Below are 25,445 nucleotides of genomic sequence, written 5' to 3'. Positions count from 1 at the left end.
AGTCATTTAGTCATGTCCGACTCTTCGTGACCCCATGGACCAGAGCACGCCAGGCACTCCTGTCTTCCACTGCCTCCCGCATTTTGGTCAAACTTCTGCTGGTAGCTTCGAGAACACTGTCCAACCATCTCGTCCTCTGTCGTCCCCTTCTCCTTGTGCCTTCCATCTTTCCCAACATCAGGGTCTTTTCCAGGGAGTCTTCTCTTCTCATGAGGTGGCCCAAGTATTGGGAGCCTCAGCTTCATGATCTGTCCTTCCAGCACATAGCTTGGAGCTGTCCGTGGTCCTGCTTTCGTGCCTAAGCTCTAGGCAGGTGCAGGCATTCAGACCCAAGACTCAAATCTGGCTTGGTTCGAGTCACGTGCAAAGCCTGTGCATCGGCAGGTTTGTTCCAAGGGCAAGAGTCCAGGATAAGCCAACAAGCAGCTGGCTTCTTATTTGGATTCAGAAGGCAGATGGGAAGGTCCAGAGACTCCCAGAGGGTATGTGGAGCCAGGGGCAGGTGTGAGGTTGGAGCCCTGCCACAATGCAAGGAACCACGTGAGTATACGCTGTGAGCCATGTGGCAGGGCCATGGCAAGGACCTGAAGAATGCACAGCATTAATGGTGGGGTGGAGAGCTTGCTTTGTGGGGGCCAGGACTATAATGCCCCAGTTCCACCCCACCCCTAGCCAGCACAGCTCTGGGAACAGGCTGCATTGGTCCTCTTCCTTGGTTTTCTGCAGTTGTCTGCAGCCACTGCAACTCTCTTTGCTCCTGATCCTTGTGAGTCAGTTCTGACTGTTTACGTTGCTGCAAGCCGAGGGAAGGAAGAGCTGTGCAAGGACTTTGCACGCAAAAGGAAACGGTGTGATTTAAGGCAGAAGGCAGCTGCTCTGCCGCACGCAGGACGTTTGTTTCTATTACCATCGATTTGTTGTTCCCTCCTTTGCACTAAAAATCAATTTTTAAGAAGAGAAAAATTCATAGTGGCAAGTCGCATCTTGCCTTTCAGAGGAGATGGATCCTTTTTCCATTCTAAGCCCCTCGCAGCTGCTGAGAGGCTTAAGAGAGAAGAGAAATTTGGTGCTGGCGATAACAGCGTTAAGCTTTGCACAGGTAGCTGAGAGGATCAAGCTCATCTGAAGTGGCTGAGCACGTCGCTCCTAAACCTATTTGCTCATACAGGGCCTCTGAGACTCAGGTGCAGAATTTGCTGCCTTGCAAAGAACGGGTGGGGAAATTGTGGCCCTCCTGATGTTGTTGGACTCCAACTCCCATCAGCCCCAGCCAACATAGCCAATGGTCAGGAATGATGGGAGTTGTAGTTCAGCAACATCCGCAGAGCCACAGGTCCCTGATCACTCTTGCATAGGACATAGCACTGTGTATGTTACCTCTCTTACGAACAGCTAAGATTATGCTAAATATTTAAAAAGAATATTAAACCACCACAATATCAAAAGGAGTAATTCATAAAACAATCAGTGGAATTGATACAAGCATGAAGCAGCATAAAAGCGAAGTAGGGCGGACTTTCAAAGCCCAAGAAATTAAAAAGCTCTTTAGTAAAGGTAAAGGGACCCCTGACCATTAGGTCCAGTCGTGGCCGACCCTGGGGTTGCGGCGCTCATCTCGCTTTATTGGCCAAGGGAGCCGGCGTACAGCTTGCGGGTCATGTGGCCAGCATGACTAAGCCGCTTCTGGCGAAGCAGAGCAGCGCACAGAAATGCCGTTTACCTTCCCGCCGGACTGGTACCTATTTATCTACTTGCACTGGTGCGCTTTCTAACTGCTAGGTTGGCAGGAGCAGGGACCGAGCAACGGGAGCTCACCCCGTCACAGGGATTCGAATCGCCAATCTTCTGATCGGCAAGTCCTAGGCTCTGTGGTTTAAAGCACAGCGCCACCCGTGTCCCTCCAAAAAAGCTCTTTACTTGGTACCAAAGCAACATAAAGGCAAGTCTCCCTAGGGAGACACTACAAAGAACATTTTTTTCCCTAGACTGAAGTTGATGGGGACGCCTAAAGAAAACTCCCTGGTTAAAAGATCTTGGAACAAACTTCGCCAATCCGATCCCCTTCAGACAGTTTGTGGTTTTGCCCCAGTGTGGCAAAGCGTGGTTGGTCCTCAAACCAGCAAGCCTCAACCACCGTTTAATACTGCCTTGAAGAGAAACAATGGTTTGTACAAACCATAGTTTGTCACATTTTGATGAAATGGCCAATTATAGTTTGCCACAGACCAGAAGCAGTAGCTCCTCACCACCACTTCCCCTCTCACTCAAAGGAAGGGGAGGAAGAAACATGAGAGCTTGAGATTCATCACAGATTTGTTCTCATAACAAGTCACTATGGTTTGCCATCACACCTGCACAAAGTCCATGGTTTTGCGCATGCTTTCTGTTACTAGCCCAGGCCCACAGCCACACAGAACTGACCAACCTTTCTTGGAACTGCTTTGAGGGGATCAGCCCTGCCCGGAGATTCGTGTCGCCCACACGTTTAGCCTGCCACCACGTCGGGTCGTCCTGGCTCACCACCTCCAAGATGTGCCTTTTCTGAAATGGCAGCCCAGCCTCCTGGCATGGGATCGCTTTGTCCTCTTTCGGGTTATAGGAGAAGAGGGCTCTCATGAACACCTAGGAAGGAAGGAACATTACATCCAGCGCTACATGCGAAAGGCTGCAAATTTTTGTATCGTCCAGAGGATTTGGCACTCTCCAATTATTAACAAAACTAAATAAACATCATTGGTTCTCAAAATGGCTGGCCAGACAGAGAGAACATATATTAGCTGTCCCCCCCCAAAAAATTCACAACACCCATTCACAACATGCGGATTTGTGGGGCCATTTCTGTTACTAAAAATATTTTACATGAATAATGTTGCCTTTGGGGTGTGCCTAAAGCAGTTAAAGTGGTTTTAGACAAGAGGAAACACTTACCACGGGGGAGGGATGGTGACTTGTATTATAATAATCATCATCATTATCATTATTATTATTATCATTTATTTATATCCTGCCCATCTGGCTGGGCCTCCCCAGCCACTCTGGGCGGCTCACAACAAAATACTAAAAACATGATAAAACATCAAACATTAAAAATTTCCCTAAACAGGGCTGCTCTCAGATGTCTTCTAAAAGTCAGATAGTTGTTTATTTCCTTGACATCTGATAGGAGGGCGTTCCACAGGGCAGGCGCCACCACCGAGAAGGCCCTCTGCCTGGTTCCCTGTAACCTCACTTCTCACAGGGAGGGAACTGCCAGAAGGCCCTTGGAGCTGGACCTCAGTGTCTGGGCTGAATGATGCGGGTGGAGACACTCCTTCACTTACATTCCCTACCTCTCTTCCCCATCAAGAACAGTAGGTGTATAGGCCTCACCATGCTGAACTACAATTCCCAGCAACCCCTGACCTTTGGCCATGCTGGCTGGGGGCTGATGGGACCTGGAGTCCACCAATGCCAGGAAGGCTCCATATTCCTGTGTGACATTTTTTGAGGAAAAAATGTGCTTGTTATGGTGGCGGCAGTTTTTCTTACATTGTTTTTCCAAAAAAACACACCCCACCTTGCAATCTAGAAAAACGAGACAATTTAATGCTAGTGCCGTTCTAGGAATATTCTGGGGGTGGACATTGGGTGGACAGGGAGCTGTTAAGAAGAAGTTGAAGCAATATTTTTAAAACAGTTCAAGGAAAAAAAGGAATCTGCTACTGCTAGGGGGCAGGCTCACACAAGCCACAGCAACACCGCTGTCCCCCAACCCTTATGTTAAGAAGAATGTCTGAAGAGGCCCAGAGTGTCCCCATATGTTGGCAAACTCCCTTACCTTGCTTTCCTTCAGGCGATCTTCTTCTTTGACAGCCGGGATTATTTTCAGCGTTATCGACCCCTGGGACTGAGCCTAAGAGAAAATAAGTCTGCGTTGTCATTTCTGTGGAAAACCAGATGACGTCTGCAAACACTGCTTGGGTCACTTTGACGCTCAATACTCAGGGACATCGAAAATTGGCATACACAGAGGTGGCTGTTGGCCCACCTTGTGAAGTCCTATTGACACGGACCAGTATTGTCTCTCAAAGGTTTCAGCCACGAACCATTCCCAGTTCTTCCCGGAGACATTAGTGGCTGAACCTGAGACCTTCCACCTGCAAAATGTGCGTTCTGCTGTTGCATGACAGCCTTTCCCTGAAAGCAACGCGTTCCTGCGTTTCCAGATTTCTAGATCTCTGTAGATGAGTCAGGGGCATATATGACTCATCAGCAAAAGGCAAAAGATTTCTGCAAGAGATGAATGCTGAGGTGTCAAAGTATAGTGTTGTCCCCAGCGCAAGTCCTATTCAGAGAAGACCCATTGCAGTTCATGGATCCAAGTCACCCAGGCCAATTTACTGCATTGGGTCTACTCTGAGTAAGTCGACCATTGGATGCAACCCACGGCCATCATTTTTAACGGAGGGAGAAAGAGGGAAATTAGAAATCAGTGTGGCATACTGGATAAGGTAGTGTGCTGTATCAGGGAGTCTTGGGTTCGAATTCCCTACTCTGCCAGGACGTTTTCTCTGGAAGCCTTGGGCTAGTGACTTGGGCTAGTGACTCTTAACCCAGCTAGCCTACCTCTCAGGGGTTGGAGAACAAAATGGGATGACATCCTGGATTTCTTGGAGGAAAAGTAATGTGATAGACAGGTTAAGATGGCGTTTTCCCTATCATTTCACAGCTTGGAGTGACGATACTTTGGATTAAAAGCCACGCCAGCAAGCCTTTGACCACTATCCGATTTTATTTCAATGGATTCTCTGCCTGGCCTGCTTTCAAAGCAGATCTCCACCTTTGTTAATATGGTGTTTATGATTACATTTGGTTGGGGCTGCTTGGGCTGCCCTCTGCCTATTGTGAGACTCAAATGCTGACCTGCGTATAAGCTGCAATTTGGTTCTGTGATTTGCATCCTAACTTTTTTCCCTTTGGGGGAAAAGGCTGCAGCTAATGATTGATTGATTGATTGATTGATTGATACATACCCTGCCAATCTGGCTGGGTTTCCCCAGCCACATTTGGTGGCTCCCAACAGAATATTAAAAACATGATAAAACATCAAACATTAAACAACTTCCTGAAACAGGGCTGCCTTCAGATGTCTTTGGAAAGTCAGTTGTTTATTTCCTTGACATCTGATGGGAGGGTGTTCCACAGGGTGGGCATCACCACCGAGAAGGCCCTCTCCCTGGTTCCCTGTAACTTTGCTTTTCACAGTGAGGTAACGGCCAGAAGGCCCTTGGAGCAGGATATCAGTGTCTGTGCTGAATGATGGGGGTGGAGACGCTCCTTCAGGTATACTGGGCACAGGATATGCTTTTGCTTGCAAAACGTTCCATGGTTCAGTCCTCAACATCTCTAGGTAAGGCTAGAAAGACTCCCACCTGAAACCTTGGAAGAGGTACAGTGGTACCTAAGGTTAAGAACTTAATTCATTCTGGAGGTCTGTTCTTAACCTGAGGTACCACTTTAGCTAATGGGGCCTCCCGCTGCCGCCGAAGCACAATTTCTGTTCTCATCCTGAAGTAAAGTTCTTAACCCAACCCTATTTCTGGGTTAGCGGAGTCTGTAACCTGAAGCGTCTGTAACCTGAGGTACCACTGTACTGCCAGTTAAATGGGGACAGTACTGAGCTAGATAGACCGATGATCTTAACAGCTTCTTAATTCTGCACAAGCTCAGAATTTAGTACCAGCACCTTGACAATCTCAATTCTTTCTTTCTTTCTTTCTTTCTTTCTTTCTTTCTTTCTTGTTTTTGTTTGGCAATTCAAGCTATTTTCAAGATGACTAAATTGCAATGAAGACCAAGAAGAGGGGGACAGAGACCAGACGAATTTTTTTGTATGATCATGGTCAGCTCATTATGGAGGATAGAGCTACCAGTGGCTACTACCAGAGTAGGACCAAAACGATTAGGAACCTGAAGCAGACCTCAAAATGGTGCCCATCTCTCTGCCAGGGAAAAACTACATCAGGAATAAGAAATAAAGACACTGGAATTTGCTGCCCCTGTTGATCCTGCCACCTGAGGCAATCGCCTCACCTTGCCTAACAGGTGGGCCGGCCCTATCTACTACCCACAATAACAATGTTCTCCTTCCACCGTCAGAGGCATATGGTCAGTTGCCAGGAATCACAAGAGGGGAGTCTGCATGGGGCTTTGGCTTGATCCAGAAGACTTTTCTTATGTCCTTCACAACTAGCAAATGCAGCGGGGGAAACCAATGCACTGAACAATCCAATGTATGTTCAATTGCACCATTTCCACAGGTTACAAAAACCAGCTCACCTTGACAGAGAATGTGGCGGTTTTAGAACAGATAGCACATCCCCTTGTCAAACAGTGTTGGGAGTTTTCAGGTTCGGCTGTTACATTCTGAATGGCAACAGGTATTTTTCCTGGGTTCTTTTTCTCCAGGGGTTGGGGTGGAGGAGACGGACAGGGTTTTTTTTGTTTTTATGTGTGGGGTTTGGGTATTAAAATCACATCTTGCATGCACCATATTCCCAGAGCCTGCTAAAAGCAGACGACTGCCGCGAGGCCTTGAAAAGAGAGAAAACCGCAGGAAGGCCTCTTTGTAACCTGAAGCTCTTCAGCAGAGCTTAAACGATTCTTAAGTGCTTGAATGAGGTTCCTGAAAGTTACAGGTTCCCTTTGTTGCGGAACCTAGGGAAGGAAGAGAAAAAGGCACTTTCCCCTCTTGGACTGAAAGAGAGTTCTGAACAGTTTGGCTCCCTTTCCTCGCAAGACTCTGAGAACATTAATTGACCCATTCAAAGGTATCATTCCACTTTGCTGTCTTGTTTCCATGCTAGGTGGTAAAAGATGAAAGGATGTTCCGCTTCCCGTTGTGGCACTTAGCTCATTTCCCAGCTCCTTCAAGTAGCAAGTGTTCAGACAACCTCTTTATGTCACACTGCAAAGCATCGCCTAGATTATGAACAGCACACATTTTTAGGCCATGCTGCATCACAGAATGATAATAGATGTGAGGTGGGGAACCAACCGCATCATTGTCAATGCAGAAGTAAATTCTATGGAGCACAGGATTGCAGCTTTGATGGGCCATCAATCGCTTAGACTAATCAATTTGGGGGGCAGGGAGAAATCAACTGAATGATTAAAGTTAACAAATTAAAATTTATTTGGCAGCATAGTTTTCTTTAAAAACAATGATACAGTCATACTCATGTTACATTTGCTTCATGTTACGTTCTTTCAGGTTACGTCCCGGGGTGACCCGGAAGTACCGGAAAGGGTTACTTCTGGGTTTCGCCACTCGTGCATGCACAGAAGTGCAAAATGACGCCATGCGCATGCACAGAAGAGCCGAATCGCAACCCGCAAGTGTGCAAATGCGCCGCTGCAGGTTGCGCTCTTTTCATGTTGTGATCAGGCCTCCGGAACGGATCCTGTTCGCAACCAGAGGTACCAATGTAATTATAATACAGTGGTACCTCGGTTGTCAAACAATCTGTTCTGGAAGACTGTTCGACTTCTGAAACGTTCGACAACCGAGGCACAATGAACGCTCGGTAAATTCATTTGAGAAAATTGACCATTGCGCCTCAGAAGCTGTCCAACTTCCGAGGCACATTCAAAAACAGAAGAATTTACTTCTGGGATTTCAGTGTTCGAAAACCGCAATGTTCAACCAAGGTACCACTGTATTTTTACAAAACCCTGGAGATGGCAAGCCCTTTCTTCAGGAGAAGGAAGGCTTTTTCTGCTCTAGCTGCTGTGATTTCACCACTGCCGATTGACTTAAAATATATCTTACTTGTCGATTGTTCTACAAAATCATAGAATCATAGAATTGCAGAGTTGGAAGGGACCCTGAGGGTCATCTAGTCCAACTCCCTGCCATGCAGGGATCTCATTTAAAGCATCCATGACAGATGGCTATCCAACCTCTGTTTAAAAATCTCCAAGGAAGGAGAGTTCAGAACCTCCCAAGGGAGACCATTCCACTGTCTAATAGCTCTTACTGCCAGAAAGTTTTGTCCCCTGATGTTCTCACACTCTACTGGATAGTTTTGTTGTTTTAATACGCTCTTCAGTACTGGGGTGGCATCTCTGAGCCAAGAAGAGGTAGATAAATAGATTGTAATAAAAGTAGAGGCAGAACACATGATTTTTACGTGCACCATAGCAAATGGTTTAGGTCCTTTGCTCCCATCAGAAAGTGATGTTAGGAACAGGTTGTACATCAAGACCCTTCTAACCCCTGTATCCAGCAGGTGTTACAATACAGTGGTACATCGGGTTACAGACGCTTCAGGTTAAAAACTCCGCTAACCCAGAAGTAGTAGCTCGGGTTAAGAACTTTACCTCAGGATGAGAACAGAAATCATGCAGCGGCGGTGTGGTGGCAGTGGGAGGCCCCATTAGCTAAAGTGGTACCTCAGGTTAAGAACAGTTTCAGGTTAAGAACGGACCTCCAGAACTATTTAAGTTCTTAACCTGAGGTACCACTGTATAAGCCAGGCTAAGTTCCTGGTGAGGTGATCGCCTGGGTGAAGGAACGATTAAGAGGAACGAAGGACAGTGGCTCTGTGTGATACAGCGAATGGGTGGGGCTGGGTGGGGCCCCTCCTTAAACTCACAGGCAGCCTCTCATTCCAAACTACAGATGGGCAACCCCCCCCCCAACTACCTCGAGTTGATCTAGAAATGAATCAAAGAATTCCTGGAGGGGCAGGGAGGGAATTCTGCTTATTTTCCAAGCCTGTCTGAGACAGAGAAGAATTCTAAACTGAGGTGGAGAAGAATTAATTGGCTGGCTCTAAAACAGGCATGAGGGACACGGGTGGCGCTGTGATCTAAACAACAGAGCCTAGGACTTGCCGATCAGAAGGTCAGCGGTTCGAATCCCCGTGACGGGGTGAGCTCCCGTTGTTTGGTCCCTGCCCCTGCCAACCTAGCAGTTCAAAAGAACGTCTAAGTGCAAGTAGATAAACAGGTACCACTCCAGCGGGAAGGTAAACTGTGTTTCCGTGCGCTGCTCTGGTTCGCCAGAAGCGGCTTAGTCATGCTGGCCACATGACCCAGAAGCTGTACGCTGGCTCCCTCGGCCAATAAAGCGAGATGAGCGCCGCAACCCCAGAGTCGTCCGCGACTGGGCCTAATGGTCAGGGGTCTCTTTACCTTTAAAGCAGGCATAGGCAAACTCGGCCCTCCAGAGGTTTTGAGACTACAATTCCCATCATCCCAGACCACTGGCCCTGTTAGCTAGGGATGATGGGAGTTGCAGTCCCAAAACATCTGGAGGGCCAAAGTTTGCCTATGCCTGCTCTAAAAGCTTTGAGGTGGGCTTTTCCAAGCCTGTCGTGGAATAACTTTGATCGCATCCTGGATAGTGGTTAGAACGTGGCACTGATAACACCAAGGCTGCAGGTTCCATCCCTGTATGGGTCAGCTGTGTATTCCTGCATTGGGGGGGGGCTGGACTAGATGATACTCAGGGTCCCTTCCATCTCTACAGTTCTACGATTCTTTTCCAAGGATGGTGAAACTTTGGCTCTTCTGATATTGCTGAACTACAGCTCCCATCACCCCTGACTGTCTACTGTGGTGACTGGGACTGTCGGCAGTTAGAATCTGACATGGGGAGAGCCCAAGGTTTCTCTTCCCTGGTCTGCTCTGAATAGAAGCAGAAGATCTCTTGCACATAACACTCCTTTACAGCCCCGTTATGGGAGGTTTCAAGTCCTCTTAGCCAGAGATGCTACAGGATTGCACTTGGGCAAAAAAAATGAGAGGCACAAATGCAAGATGGGTGACACCTGGCTTGAGAGCAGTACATGTGAAAAGGATCTAGGAGTCTTGGTTGACCACAAACTTGACATGAGCCAACAGTGTGACGCGGCAGCTAAAAAAGCCAATGCAATTCTGGGCTGCATCAATAGGAGTATAGCATCTAGATCAAGGGAAGTTATAGTGCCACTGTATTCCGCACTGGTCAGACCTCACCTGGAGTACTGTGTCCAGTTCTGGGCACCACAGTTCAAGAAGGACACTGACAAACTGGAACGTGTCCAGAGGAGGGCAACCAAAATGGTCAAAGGCCTGGAAACGGCTAAGGGAGCTGGGCATGTTTAGCCTGGAGAAGAGGAGGTTAAGGGGTGATATGATAGCCATGTTCAAATACATAAAAGGATGTCACATAGAGGAGGGAGAAAGGTTGTTTTCTGCTGCTCCAGAGAAGCGGACACGGAGCAATGGATCCAAACTACAAGAAAGAAGATTCCACCTAAACATTAGGAAGAACTTCCTGACAGTAAGAGCTGTTTGACAGTGGAATTTGCTGCCAAGGAGTGTGGTGGAGTCTCCTTCTTTGGAGGTCTTTAAGCAGAGTCTTGACAACCATATGTCAGGAGTGCTCTGATGGTGTTTCCTGCTTGGCAGGGGGTGGGACTCGATGGCCCTTGTGGTCTCTTCCAACTCTATGATTCTATGATTCTAGGATGAACCTCAAACACTTCTGCCTGCAAATCATGACCCATCTGAAGGTCCTCCCTTATTTTTCGCAGGTTGCACAATACTTCCCTGGCCCCAATAGAGGGGGGGGCGGACGACTTACAGAAGAAATCAAACACCCTTATGATGTTCTCGAGAACATCTCACTTTTCCCCCCCTTTGTAAAGAGTACTTCCTGCTTTACCCCCCTAGTTTTCTTATTTAAAGAAGAGGGAGAAAAAGACAACACTGATGATTCAGGTGTCCTTGGCTACTCCACCATCTCCCAAGGCCAACTTTTGTAGTTCTTGCTTGGTTTCAGAAAGAGGCATTTGTGATTTCGGTGGTAATTACAGCAGCAGCATCAAGGATCGCATTCGGGTTGCTTTTTCGGTTCCCTTGCGTAGGAGTCGCCGGGCACGTCATCTCCTCCTTGGCACAGAAGAAGTGTGCCTTGTGACGGCATAATTAATGCTGTGCCAACGCTGGCAAATTAAGTGGCTCTGTGCACCGCCAGAATGACAGGAGAGTCACGTTCCCGATTAACAGACTCCTGGAGAGGAGAGTGGAGAGTGCCGAGCTCCAGCAAATGAAACACTGGGAGCCCTCTTTAAGTTTGCCATCGCCACTTAATCATGCGCAAAGCATGATTTAGTGCTTATGCACATGCGTGAGTGCCGAAACCCAGAAGTAACCTGTTCCGGGACTTCCAGGTTCGGCGCGGTGCACAGCCCGAAAACGCGCAACCCGAAGTGTCTGTAACCCGAGGTATGACTGTACCTTTCAAAGTCAGTTAAACCAATTCAGTGATTAATTGCACAGTCCAATTTGTGTCTATTCAGAACTATGTCCCACTGAGGACCTACAGTACAGGCCAAACCGTATCTACACAGAAAAGCACCCTACTGAATTGAACAGGGCTTACTCCCAGCTAAATGTGGGGTGAGGATTGCAGCCTTCCTCCCTTAGGCTGCTATCCTGTATGTGTACGCACACACTTACCCAGGAGTAAGCTGCATTGAACTATGTGGGACTTGCATGCATAAAATTGAGATGTAAACACTGGAACCCTGATAAAATAGAAAATTAAGCATGGAAAACAAACCAAAATCTGACTAATTTCTTCTGGTCGTTTGTGAAGCACAGCAACCCCGTTGACTTCCCGCAGCTCGTCTCCAACGTGAACAAGACCTAAAAGGCAGAGAAAGAGAAATATTAAAAAGAGCTTGCTTTATCGGATAGGAAAAATCCCATTCATTCCTTGCAAAAATATCCAACAGCCTGTGCGCAGAATGAGCAGAACAGAAAAACAAAACAAAACCTTCCGCGTTCCATTAAATTCCATTACAAGCACAACTTTGTGTTTTCTGCTCAGCTATGAAACTCAATCGGTGACTTCAGACCAAACTCTAGACAGGATTGGACAATAAGCCATGGTTTATGAAGCCAGGAATGAGCAGTGGGGCAGAGTACGCCTCTCTGCCCTGCCCCATCTCCTGGCTTATTTTTCTGCTTTGTTAACCTTCCCCAGCTCAGACGTAATGGAGAACCTCTGATTTAATACCTGCCAGGCCCTTCAGGTTGTGACGCGATGTTGGGCTTCAGCCTCCATCACTCCCATTGGCCACGCTGGCTGGGGCTGATGGGAGATGGAGTCCAACAAGCTTTCGAAGGTGCTCTGGAGGGCTTGCTGTAGAGGGTTGATACAGTCTTCCAGCCCAGATGATTGCAGGGAGGGAAATGTAAATAAACCGCTGTCCCAATGCGACGAAGCAAAAACGCCTCCTCGTATGCAGATGTTAGCATTACGACATCATATTGTGACCTTTCAGAACAATTTCCACCAGGGAGGGAGAAGCCTGTGCAAAGCAATGGGACTGCCCTTTGGAGAATAACATCTCCCATAATCCACTGCAACCCATCACACCGTTAGCCAAAAGTGCAGATGACAGCAAAGGTTGCAAGGTTTTTAGCTGGGGCAATCAGAATAAGGTCCACTCTTTGACTGCTGATTCAGGACCCTAAACTTTGTTTTATACAATTGACTTTTTATTTTGTTCTGTGTATATCACAATGTTCTTTTGTTGCTATGGCCGATGGCTGACGCAAATAAAGTTTCATTCAAATTGAATTCACACCGTTAGCAAGCTCCTGGGAAGAGCATATTTGGGGGCTTGCTTTTTCTTAACCTTGGCTCTCTAGATACTGTTGGACTACAACTCTCATCATTCCTAGCCAGAATGGCAAGTGGTGAGGGATGATGGGAGTTGTAGTTCAAGAACATCTGGTGCCCCAAGGTTGAGAAAGGCTGTTCGAAGCTTCCAGATTGGCTGAATGGCTGTGGGTGGGTTGGAACCCTGAGCCAATCAGAGCACAGCTTGCACTCTCTAACTTCAACACAGGGAAACGGAAATCTAGCTGCTGAAGAGACCTACCACTACGGTCAGCAGCCCCTCCCCTCATGATCCGCGCCACGATCACAGCTCCGGTGTGCTCATCCCGCCTGATCGTCGCACCCTAGAATGCAAAGAGAGACAGACTAATAGAACGACAGAATTAGCAGAGCTGGAAGGGACAACTAGGGATCATCTAGCCCAACCGCCGCAATGCAGGAATATTTTGCCCGATGTGGGACTCGAACCCACAACCCTAAGATTCAGAGTCTCATGCTCAACCAATTGAGCTATCCCGGCTGTCAACCATTGATGCACAGCTCTTGGCTGGCCCACGAGAGCAGCGCCGCTGGATACTCTCAGTGTTCCTTAATGCTTGGCTTTGGAGCGAACAGTGGCAAAAAAAGCTCCCCATTTTATGCTGGTTAGCTGGTTCTAGGATACTGGACACAGGCGACCCTGCAGAGACCCCACTGCAAAAATCAGAACGGGCCTTTGACTCTGGACCAGTACACTACTGGCCTCTGAAATTTCCATTTACCTGTCTTTTTTAAAAAAATATATTTATACTTTTCAAATATATACATTTCACTGATTTTACATGCTAGAACTTGACTTGTTATTTTGACATGTTAAAAAAACTTGACTTCCTTCCCCCTCTTTCTGCGGTTCCTTACACTTTTAATATCTTCTGCATATCTAAATTAACTTAACTTACTCATTTATTTATCTTCTTTAAACATATACTCTTACGTAGCTGCAGATTATTACAATAATCCTGGCAGTGTTTTTATCTGTTTACAATTTATCTGTATATATTCAATAAACTATTTCCATTCTTTTATAAAAAGTTTGTTGTCTTGATTTCTTATTCTTCTGGTAAGTTTCGCCATTTCTGCATATTCCATAAGTTTTTGTATCCATTCTTCATTTGCTGGGACTTCTGCTTCTATCCATTTTGGGGCTAGTAACATTCTTGCCGCTGTAGTTGCATACATGAATAAATTTCAATACAGTACAGTCATACCATGGTTTTACGACAGCTTAGTTCTCAAACGTTTTGGCTACCAAACAACCTAAACCTGGAAGTGACTGTTCTGGTTTGCGAACTATTTTGGGAAGCCGAACGTCCGACGGGGCTTCCGATTGGCTGCAGGAGCTTCCTGCAGCCAATCAGAAGAAGCTTTGGTTTCCGAAGGTTTTGGAAGTCGAATGGACTTCCGGAACGGATTCCGTTCGACTTCCAAGGTACGACTGTACAATTTAGGTAGCTCTATCCCTATAATACGTGGGACGCGGGTAGAACTGTGGGTCAAACCACAGAGACTAGGATTTGCTGATCAGAAGGTTGGCGGTTCGAATCCCCCCAGTGGGGTGAGCTCCTGTTACTCGGTCCCTGCTCCTGCCCACCTAGCAGTTTGAAAGCACATCAAAGTGCAAGTAGATAAATAGGTACCGCTCCGGCAGGAAGGTAAACAGCGTTTTCACGCGCTGCTCTGGTTCGCCAGAAGACGCTTGGTCATACATAAGCCGGAAGCTGTACGCTGGCTCCCTCGGCCAGTGAAGCGCCGCAACCCCAGAGTCGGTCACGACTGGACCTAATGGTCAGGGACCCCTTTACCTTTACCTTATCCCTATAATTCCCAAGAGAATTATAAATGCTAAATGCGCTCAATGTGGCAATGCCAGCCAATGGCTAAGGCTTTAAAATGAGATTGTGCAGAGGCTCAACTCATATCTTAGCCATGAGAGTGAAATGGAACTTCCCTTTCAGCACTATCCATGCCCCCCTGCCCTGCTAGTGGGGCTTCCTGGAAACATCTGATTGGCCACTGTGGAAGCCAGATGCTGGCTGTTCAATTCAGCAAGGTTTTTCTCCTGTTCTTGCAAGCCCTTTCGCTGCCTGTGGCACAGGCCGTGAGAATACATACGCACCAAAGGCTCTTTATTCTTCACCAGGCGAACTATTTTCACAGACTCCTCGTCAAAATCTTCATCAATGTTGTCCGGCAAAGGAGGGAGGACAGGGTCAAAATTCTTCTGGGCAACTGTGTCGTGGACAGCAAGCATGGCCTTGGGGTTAGAAGGGAATGGGAAGAGAGAGGAAAGAGACGCAGGGTGTAAGGAGATGCGAACGGATTCTTGAAGATTTCCAAGCAGGACACGTAAATCAACTAAGGCAGGTGTCAGGGAACTGCCATCGGCTCGGGGCGAGAGGGGAAAAGCCGGATGGATTACACAGAGCCCCCAAAGTGTTAGGATATTTCCGTTCCACCTTAAAAGGGAGCAGGCTTTCAGTTACACAGTCTGCGTATTTCCTGTTTTCACAGGATGTTTATGTTGTGTCTTTGCTTTCGTTTTCTCTCTCTCTGCCGGAAACTCTCAAGCAGGCAGTCACGTTTTTCTTTGTTCTGATCAACGCTGAATAAACTTCTATATAATGCTCTCCTGGGTGCATCTTTTGCTGTGCATTATCTGCTGATAAGAGCGTGCATCAGTTCTAGAATGTGGGAAGCTATTTCTAGAGCTTGTGTCGCTAATTGCTGATACTGTGTGTCTATGGGAGATCAATGCACGTCCGGAGACGACGTGGAGGTCAAGATGGACTTTGTCTCCCTGGCAGTATCCCAACACAAAGATCGTGGGAAGCAGCACCTCCTCAGCGGAGGAGCGTAACCACGCCTCCAGTGGAGAGGAGCTTCAGGGCTCGGAGGAGATGAGGCGGTGCCAGGACACTTTGCCTGGGCAAAGCGGGGAGGAGAGAGGTCCTCTGTTACCCACACCCTCCCTGCTCAGTAGGCTTCCGTGCCGAGAGGGGAGGCGCAGATTGGGCGTCAAGAAACTACTCTGCTGGGGAAGGTTTAAGGACCACCCACTCACAGATTCTGCCAGTGAATGAGCCAGCCACGGGAGAGTGGCACTCTGCTCAGAGAAAGTTTATTTTAGCATCAAAAGCACCGCTTCACAGCCGAGCAGGGAGGCATTTGCCTACTTGCTCTCGAGCAACCCCTTGGTACCCTAACAGCAGGCATAGACAAACTCTGCCCTCCAGATGTTTTGGGACTACAACTCCCATCATCCCTAGCTAACAGGACCAGTGACACAATTTAGAACAGGTCAGCCACATCACTCCGCCACAAAAATGCCAGCAGCACATTCCCAAACTATCTCAAACACCCAAGCAGCAACACCAAAGTCAAAACAATTCAAACGAGCTTGTCAGCCAATCATCCCGGCCTGGATTCTTTTTTAATCTTCTTTATTTGCCAAGCCTAAAAGATAAATCGTTTCTATGCAAGAAAGGGGAAAAAAGAAAGCAATCTTTAAAAGACCTTTGTGGAGGGTGGAAATACATGAGGTCGGGCCTTATTGTGTCACTTATCATTCCAGAAAGGGAGCCCAATTTTTGACAAACTGTCATTTAAAAATCTTCAGAAGTTTAAAACTAATTGGAAATTGGAGCTACAGAAGATAACCTCCAAAATGCAGCTGCAGAACATTTTTTTCTGCTGTAAGGATATTAACAATTAGTTCGAAGCAAACTGTTTCAATACATTCATTCAAGGAGCGTAACAGTGACCGCAAATGAAGGCCTACTCAGAGTAGACCCACTGAAATCAGTAGACAAGTTACTTAAGTCCATTGATTTTAATGGCTCTACTATGGAGTATGACTAACACTGTCGATCACCCGGTACCTTTTACGATTCCGTTTTCACACATTTAAGTTCAAGATGCTGGTCTAATACCTCTGTTTTACTGTTCACGTTCAGCATACATGTTGACAAACAGCTTTTACAGCAGATCATCTTCTGCAAACATCAATCTGCGTATCTTTTTGTAAGAGATACAAAAATACCTATGTGGAATTCGATACCATTAGTACATGACTTTGAAAAAGCTCCCTCGCAGGTCAGATCTAACCAAAGGGAAACAAATATTGTTGCCAGCTTTCTCATAACTATGAGCAAGAGCGCCGCCCTAGTGGGCCATCCTCAGTAGTGTAGGTCATAGAGGGGGAGCCACAACTGGAAAGTCCCTGTTTCTTGTTCTCACCAGCCTTTGAAGTCTGGGGTACCTGAGCTAATAAGGAGAATCTGCACCCTGGGGTATCCTGAAAGACACTGCTGGGGCTTTGAAGTTTAATATTAGCACTTTGAACTGGGTCCAGGCATCAAATGCAGTCAGTATCAGCTTGCCAATGAGCATATCTGCATGATATCCACAGGTTGTATTGTTGGGTATGCACACCTAAGAAATGTAATGTTTGAAGCGCAAGCCACTCTCTATCCTGAGCACTTATCAATAACAGGGGTAGCAGAAAGCTACCCACAGACCCAGTTCGGACATAATGCAAAACCATAGATTGTGCTAAAAAAAAAAAAAAAGAGTTAAGAATCCACACCAAGCCATAGTTCAGAGATAGGAGTCTGCTTTCCTCCCCTTCCCTGTATACTCAGCATTCAGCTTTGCAAGTTCATCAGTTCATGCCTGTCCTCAGTGCTTTTTTTCCATTAAAAATGTTTAGGGTTACTCTCATTTTTACTCAAGAAAATCACCATTTAATAGTTCAAATCGGGGGAAATAAATACAGTAAATCAGGCATAGGCAAATTCAGCCCTCCAGATGTTTTGGGACTACAACTCCCATCATCCCTAGCTAACAGGACCAGTGGTCATGGATGATGGGATCACTGGTCTGTAACCTGAAGCATCTGTAACCTGAAGCGTCTGTAACCTGAGGTACCACTGTAATTTTATTAGGCGTACCCTGTCTATCAAACTCAGTTGCCCCAGCCACTCTGGGTGGCTTCCAACATATATAAAAACATAATAAAACGCAAAACATTTAAAATTTCCCTATACAGGCTGCCTTCAGATGTTTTCTAAAGGCTGTACAGTCATACCTTGGTTGACAAACGCCTTAGCAGCCAAACGTTTTGGCTCCTGAACGCCGCAAACCGGCAAGTGAGTGTTCCGGTTTGCAAACGTTCTTTTGGAAGCCGAATGTCCGGCAGGGCTTCCGCGGCTTCCGATTGGCTGCAGGAAGCTCCCGCAGCCAATCGGAAGCCGCACCTTGGAAGTCGAACATTTTGGAAGTCGAACAGACTTCCAGAACAAATTCTGTTTGGCTTCCAAGGTACCACTGCGTGGTTATTTTACCTCCTTGGCTCAGGGGGTCACACAACTCCATACCCTCCAACATTTCTCCAATGAAAATAGAGAAGGGATGCGGGTGGTGCTGTGGGTTAAACCACAGAGCCTAGGACTTGCCGATCAGAAGGTAGGCGGTTTGAATCCCCACAATGGGGTGAGCTCCCCTTGCTCTGTCCTTGCTCCTGCCAACCTAGCAGTTCAAAAGCACGTCAAGTGCAAGTAGATAAATAGGTACCGCTCTGGTGGGAAGGTAAACAGTGTTTCTGTGCGCTGCTCTGGTTCGCCAGAAGCGGCTTAGTCATGCTGGCCACATGACCCAGAAGCTGTACGCCGGCTCCCTCGGCCAATAAAGCGAGATGAGCGCCGCAACCCCAGAGTTGTCCACGACTAGACCTAATGGTCGGGGTCCCTTTACCTTTAAGGAAAAGTGGGACGTTCCGGGATCAACTCAGAAACCGGAACGGCTTCTGTAAATCCGGGACCGTCCCTTGAAAATAGGGACACTTGGAGTGTCTGTTAGTGCAGCACACCCGCACATGGACACCTGTTTCCATACTGGGATTGCCAAATCGCAGGCCATCTTTAATTCAGTCTCACTACCGCGCCCCCAGCCCTGCAAGCATCCGCAACAGATACTGTTGGTGGTATATGAGCAATTGCTTTTGCACAGCACCCTTGGAGAGATAATCTTCCTGGCGCATAAGATCCATGCGTGCGAGCGAGTGTGAAAAAGAACACCCTGCTTCCTCGGCTTTCTCTCTTCATTTCCCCTTTAAATTATCTTCCCCCAGCTTTTCCCGCATGTTTTATTAGATCGGTGATAAATCTAAAGAGAACATAATTTCTGCGCTTGCCTGGTATCATTAAATATTTCATACAATGGATCTGAACTGGCAGCCAGCCATAAAGCTGCAGCAGAGACTTATGGAAGAAGTATTTTTCCACACTTCAAGGGATAAGTTGGCTTCCAAACAACTAAATGCATACCGATTGTCAGGGAACTGCCATCGGAGCTGGAAGCGGAGAGGAGGCTCCAGAGGGATGGCGGAGAGGGTCCCAGTAGGGAGAGAGGTAGCCCATCCGCTGGGGAGGGAAATCAGCGTAACACCAGTGGAGAAGGGGGGCAGATGGGGGAATCGGAGAGGTGGCTCCAGGACTCTTCGCAGGAGACCAGCGGAGAGGGCACGAGTATTCCGCTGCCCACACCCACTTTGCGCAGAAGACTTCCGCACAGGCAAAGTAGGAGAAGCCTGGGCGTCAAACAGCTTCTATGCTGGAAGAGGTTTAAGAAACGCCCACTGACGGATTCTGCCAGCGACTGAGGCAGCCACGGAACTCAAGGCTGTCCAGACAAAAGGGTTCAACCAGGCAACCTAGCCAGGAGTAACGGCAACTTACGCACAAGCAACCCCTAGAACCATTACACTGATGATGGGGAAGGAGGGAACAACCAACTAGGCAGCAGCAATACACAGAGTTATTAGGAACCCTGAATGGTGGTGTTAGAAGGCAATAAGGCTGCTTACACACCATACATTTAAAGTACACGTGAAGCACACGTCCCCAAAGAACTGGAGTTTACCCCCATAGAGTTACAGTTCCCAGCACCCTTAAACTACAGTTCCCAGGTTTCTTTGCAAGAGCAAGCACTATTCATTAAATATATGGTGCATACCCGGCCTAAGAAACTGAATCTGAAAACTGAAACCCCATCTGCACTATAAATTTCAAGTAGTCTCTCACGGCTTTAAAGCAGTCATGGCTTCCCCCCAAAGAATTCTGGGAAGTATAGCTTGTCATGGGTGCTGAGGGTTCTTAGGAGACCCCTATTCCTCTCCCAGAGCTACCATTTCTCAAGGTGGTTTAACCAGCAGCCCTTCTGAGGGAACTCTTGGAATTGTAGCTGTGTGAGGGGAATAGAGATGTCCTAATAAAGGTAAAGAGGCGCGGGTGGCACTGTAGGTAAAACCTCAGCACCTAGGACTTGCCGATCGCATGGTCGGCGGTTCGAATCCCCGCGGCGGAGTGAGCTCCTGTCGTTCGGTCCCAGCTCCTGCCCACCTAGCAGTTCGAAAGCACCCTTAAGTGCAAGTAGATAAATAGGTACCGCTTTATAGCGGGAAGGTAAACGGCGTTTCCGTGTGCTGCTCTGGTGCCGGTTCGCCGGAGCAGCTTCGTCACGCTGGCCATGTGACCCGGAAGTGTCTGCAGACAGCGCTGGCTCCTGGCCTCTAGAGTGAGATGAGCGCACAACCTAGAGTCTGTCAAGACTGGCCCGTACGGGCAGGGGCACCTTTACCTTTAATAAAGGTAAAAGGTAAAGGTAAAGGACCCCTGGAGGGTTAAGTCCAGTTAAAGGTGACTATGGAGTTGCATCACTCATCTTGCTTTCAGGCCGAGGAAGCCAGCGTTTGTCCACAGACAACTTTCCGGGTCATGTGGCCAGCAGGACTAAACAGCTTCTGGCGCAACGGGACACCGTGACGGAAACCAGAGCGCATGGAAATGCCATTTACCTAATGCTGTTTTCCTTCCTGTCATAGCAGTACCTATTTATCTACTTGCACTGGCATGCTTTCGAACGGCTAGGTTGGCAGGAGCTAGGACAGAGCAATGGGAGCTCATTCCGTTGCAGGGATTCAAACCGCCACCTGCTCCTCATAAATCCTAGCAGCCATAGCAACCTGTACAGTAGTACCTCGGGTTAAGAACTTAATTTGTTCTGGAGGTCCGTTCTTAACCTGAAACTGTTCTTAACCTGAAGCACCACTTTAGCTAATGGGGCCTCCCACTGCTGCCACGCCGCCGCTGCACGATTTCTGTTCTCATCCTGAAGCAAAGTTCTTAACCCGAGGTACTATTTCTGGGTTAGCAAAGTCTGTAACCTGAAGCGTCTGTAACCTGAGGTACCACTGTGGTTCCCAGAAGTCAAGTTTCTCCCCAAGTCTGCTACATGACCACCCTCTTGTATGGCGTTGGCGACATAAGCCCCAGCTCTCACCATCCAAATGCAAGATACAAGGAGAATTGATGCAGTAGAATATTGCAGATGCAGAGATCCTTTGGCCCTCTGGATATGGCAGAGCTACAACTCCCATCATCCTTGACCACTGGCCTGTGTGCTAGGGCCGATGGGAGTTGTAGTCCAACATCATCAGAAGGCCCAAAGGATGCCCACACTTTAGACACACCCACACACCATCCCTCCCACTCCTCACCAACTGGGGAAGACCTTGTTGATTTTACTGGGTATAATCTATCCAGATTTCTATTTCTTTTACAGGTGATTTTATGGGGGGAGGGGGGGTGACGTGGAGGGGAAAACCAGTGCATAAAAGCAATCTTATTTCTCTGCACTGCCTCTCTCATTGCTAAATCCATTACAGACGGCTGCAACTGGAAATCATTTGGAAACGATTTTTCTTCATACCTTATGGCACCCCGGCGAACGTGATTAAAACCCTGCTCTAAAAACCCTGCTCGTTATAGAGCTGTTTTTAATACCTAAAGGGCAAGGAGAGCCAAAGACCTTCCTCCTGCAGGGGGAGAATAAAGATCTCGCGCTGACAAGCAGGAAGCGGCCATTGATATTATGCATTCGGTGCTGTGGGGCAAGGAGCAGCAGGTTGCAGTGGGTGGGCAGGTTTGGTTAAACATCGGGTGGAATAAGAAAGTACGGCTCAGCAGCATGGGACTAAACCAAGGCGTGGCAGTTTCTTGGTGCCACAAGCGCCACTTGGTAATTATGCACAGGGCACATCATCTGAACATGTGCAGAGCACCCTTCCATGTTCTCCAAGCAGCTGCAGCCGCTCTCTCCTCTCTCTCCGCTGCACAAAATTAAGGATAAATTTTTCAACGCATTTCTATCACAGAAAACACCCAGGGTGGGTAACAGACCAAACGAACAGTAAAACGTGCCATTGCATACATTGTAGCACTGGCAATAAACAATCAAGCATTAAAAGCAAACCGAAAAGAGAAACAAACAGGCACAAGCAAAATGGTATTAAAACTATGCGTAAATTGACTGTATATGCAGCAGTGGAAGCGAGAAGCAGGCAGCAAAATGACCATCTTCTCAAATGCTTTTCGGTACTAGTCTGAGGACTCCCTCCCGATATCTTTTTTTGTTGTGCATTCGTGATGATTTGTGTTCATGATGGTATGGGGAGGTTATGTGCGGGTCCGTATTGTTTGCACCTACAACAGCCTCCGAGCAGGGAGACGGCTTTCTTTCCAATCTGTCCATCGCTGCTAAAATCCTGCAACATTTCACAGCAGAACTGCTCCAGGGAGTCAGGGTGTGTGTGAGTGCAAGATCGCTCCTCTGGATAACAACCAAGTGGTAAAATCGGGGAAGCACGGCAGAACAACTGATAAATCAGAATGATGTGCGAACTCTCGCACCGTGAAATGTTGCGAAAAAACAAACAAACCACTAGTCTCACAGAACTACAATTCTCAAGAATGGTTTGACAGTCATCCTTCACAGGGAGCTCTGGGAAGTGTGGTTCTGAGATGATTATTATTATTTATATAAATTGTTGTTGTTGTTATTATTATTGTTATTGTTATTGTTATTAATACCGTGCCCATCTGGCTGGGTTTCCCCACTCACTTTGGGCAGCTCCCAACAGAATATTAAAAACACGGTAAAATATCAAACATTAAAAACTTCCCTAAACAGGGCTGAGAGGGGAAAAGGAGTCACCTAACAACTCTCAGTAGTACAGTGGTGCCCCGCAAGACGAATGCCTCGCAAGACGGAAAACCCGCTAGACGAAAGGGTTTTCCGTTTTGGAGGTGCTTCGCAGGACGAATTTCTCTATGGGCTTGCTGGGGTTTTTTTTTCCGCTCCCCACCCCCTTTTTCTAAGGCACTAAGCTGCTAATAGCCTTTTAGCAGCTAATCCGCTAATCCCTTAAGCCTTTAATAGCCGCTAATAGCCGCTAAACCGCTAATAGCGCTAATCCGCTAATGGGCTTGCTTTGCAAGACGAAAAAACCGCTAGACGAAGAGACTCACGGAACGGATTCTTTTCGCCTTGCGAGGCACCACTGTACCCTTAACAAACTACAGTTCACAGAATCCTTTGAGGGAAGCTGCAACTGTTTAAAGTGGTATCATAGTGCTGCAAATGGATGGTATGAAAATGATCTCAGAGAGGCTCTCTTTGGTCATCTTTCTACTGCTGAGTTCACACCCACACCCTATGTTCAAAACACTCTCTTTGACAACTGTGGCTTCCCATCGAGTTGCTGTGAACTGTAGCTCTATGTCCAAATGACTCTCAGCAGCCTTCACAGACCACAGTTCCCAATACTGGATGGGGGGGGCACAAGGATGCTTTCAATGTAGGGTACGGATGTGACCTTACACATTCACTCTGAGCAGCCGCCCACAGCAATATCTCAGCAAACACCAACAGCAAATGATCTTCTTATAATGTCAGCCTATTGCACGTAAATTAAGCAGCGGCAAATGACTAGAATTGACAAGGAAATGGCCAAAAGCACAGTTGCTCCCCCTGCGACACCACCCCTTTCTCAAGCTACAGAACCGGTTTTTACCCTGAGATGAGGAGTGGAAAGCAACTGCAGCAGCTCTTTTTCGTCATTATTCATTGGCGTAGTCTGCAATTCCTCTATAACCTTAAAGAGAAAGAGAGAGAAAGAGAGAGAGAGAGAGAGATCATCCATGCAAAAGCAGCGTCTTATTTTTTCCTTGCATTTTCAGGTCAATGTTTTGCTAATCTCAGTGCAAGCACATGTCGACGTCCACCTCTGCGGCATATATAAAACTCCCTGCAAAGGTACACAAGGCTGGGAAGTAATCCAGGAGCACAGAAAGCTCCGATGTTCCATCGACCTCAATAACTCATATACACTAGGGGTGGGGAACCTGTGGTTTTCCAGATTTTGTGGGACTCCAACTCCCAGCACACCTACCCAGCACAGCCAATGGTCAGGGGTTATGGGAGGTATAGTTCAGGAACCTCTGGAGGACAAAGGATTAGCCATCCCTCATCTCCCCTGACTGTCCATGGCTTGAGTATTTTTTTTTTTAGCCCTGCCTGGAGATAACAACATATGCAGCCTGCCGAATCAGACCAAGAGGAGCAAAGTGGCTGCAAAGGCCCCTCTGGGAATTTGCACGCTTGCATAGTCCCACTAAGCAATTGTTTGGTTTAGCGTGATGTGTCTACCTGGCCCATGTGTGCTACTAAATGAGAACAGAGACTAAGGTTGTGTACACACCATATATTCAAAACATACACACACACACACCAAATAATACTAGGAGCTGTAGTTTGTTCCCAGGATTACATGGGGGAAGAAGGAAATGTATGGTCTGTAATAATAATAATAACAATAATTTATTATTTATACCCCACCCATCTGGCTGGGTTTCCCCAGCCACTCTGGGCAGCTCCCAACAGAATTAATGACAATAATCAAAAAAAGTGATAAAACATCAGGCATTAAAAACTTCCCTAAACAGGGCTGCCTTCAGATATCCTCTAAAAGTCAAGTGGTTGTTTATTTCCTTGACATCTGGTGGGAGGGCGTTCCACAGGGTGGACGCCACTATCGAGAAGGCCCTCTGCCTGGTTCCCTGTAACCACACTTCTTGCAGTGAGGGAACCACCAGAAGGCCCTTGGAGCTGGACCTCAAGTGTCTGGGCTGAATGATGGGGGTGGAGACTGTGTGTGTGCTTTGGGGAAATGATGCGCCAGTCAAAATATAAAATCCCATCTTTGCTAGGTGAGCAAAGGGTTAGGCACTCTGTGAGGTTATATCCTCTGCTTGTCCAGGTGGGAAGGGTAACAATAGGAAGCTAATCCTTATCACTTCCTCCCACCTGAGGAACACTTCCTGTCTCACCATGCAGATGTATAGGCTCCATCTTTGGTCTAAACCAGGGTTTCCTAAACTTGGGTCTCCAGGTGTTTTTGGACTACAATTCCCACCATCCATAGCTAGGAGGACCATGGGTCAGGGGTGATGGGAATTGTAATCCAAAAACAGTTGAAGACCCACGTTTGGGAAAACTGTGGCCTAAACCAATTATTTTTTTAATCCAAAATGTGGCATTCAGGAGCCAAAACGTTCAAGTCGCAAGGCGTTCGTCAACCAAGGTACGACTGTATATTTTTGACTCTGCTAAACTAGATGCTAAGCGGAAAGATAACAAATCAGTAATATATCCTATCCTACCTTCCAAATCCATCCCAACATATGCAGCATAAGAGGGCCTATTAGAAGCTGGGTAGAACAACTATAGTACATGAGATTCACTTACTCCTGGATATAAGACTATAGAAAGAAAAAAGCGTAGGCCTGTCTGGAGGCGGTGTTGCTCGGTTATGGCAAAGGCACCAGAGAGTCTAATAAATTATAAATTG

General features: G+C 47.2%; 1 protein-coding gene and 1 long non-coding RNA gene across 7 annotated transcripts in view; both read right to left on the bottom strand.

Annotated features, from left to right (window-relative positions):
* LOC310661850 overlaps nt 1–25,445 on the bottom strand; it is a 93,166-nt gene that overhangs the window by 38,822 nt on the left and 28,899 nt on the right. The window lies entirely within an intron of this gene.
* The window catches only part of MPP3 (MAGUK p55 scaffold protein 3), an 80,114-nt gene that overhangs the window by 38,822 nt on the left and 15,847 nt on the right, over nt 1–25,445 (bottom strand). For all 6 annotated transcript variants that reach the window (XR_014504139.1, XM_083408310.1, XM_083408312.1 and 3 more), the window contains exons 5-10: nt 23,610–23,690; nt 14,817–14,954; nt 12,924–13,005; nt 11,594–11,679; nt 3,818–3,892; nt 2,426–2,622 (exon numbers count right to left, since the gene is read on the bottom strand). Coding sequence is in view for 5 of the 6 variants with exons in the window: in XM_083408310.1 (XP_083264436.1) it covers nt 2,426–2,622; nt 3,818–3,892; nt 11,594–11,679; nt 12,924–13,005; nt 14,817–14,954; nt 23,610–23,690 (659 nt within the window). In the remaining variant the exon portion in view is untranslated. The remainder of the gene's footprint in view (nt 1–2,425; nt 2,623–3,817; nt 3,893–11,593; nt 11,680–12,923; nt 13,006–14,816; nt 14,955–23,609; nt 23,691–25,445) is intronic.

Source organism: Podarcis tiliguerta (assembly GCF_965153285.1).
Source record: "Podarcis tiliguerta genome assembly, chromosome: 13".
NCBI classification, from domain to species: Eukaryota; Metazoa; Chordata; class Lepidosauria; order Squamata; family Lacertidae; genus Podarcis; species Podarcis tiliguerta.
Note: the sequence above shows the minus strand (reverse complement) of the source record. Positions and strands in the feature narration are given on the sequence as shown.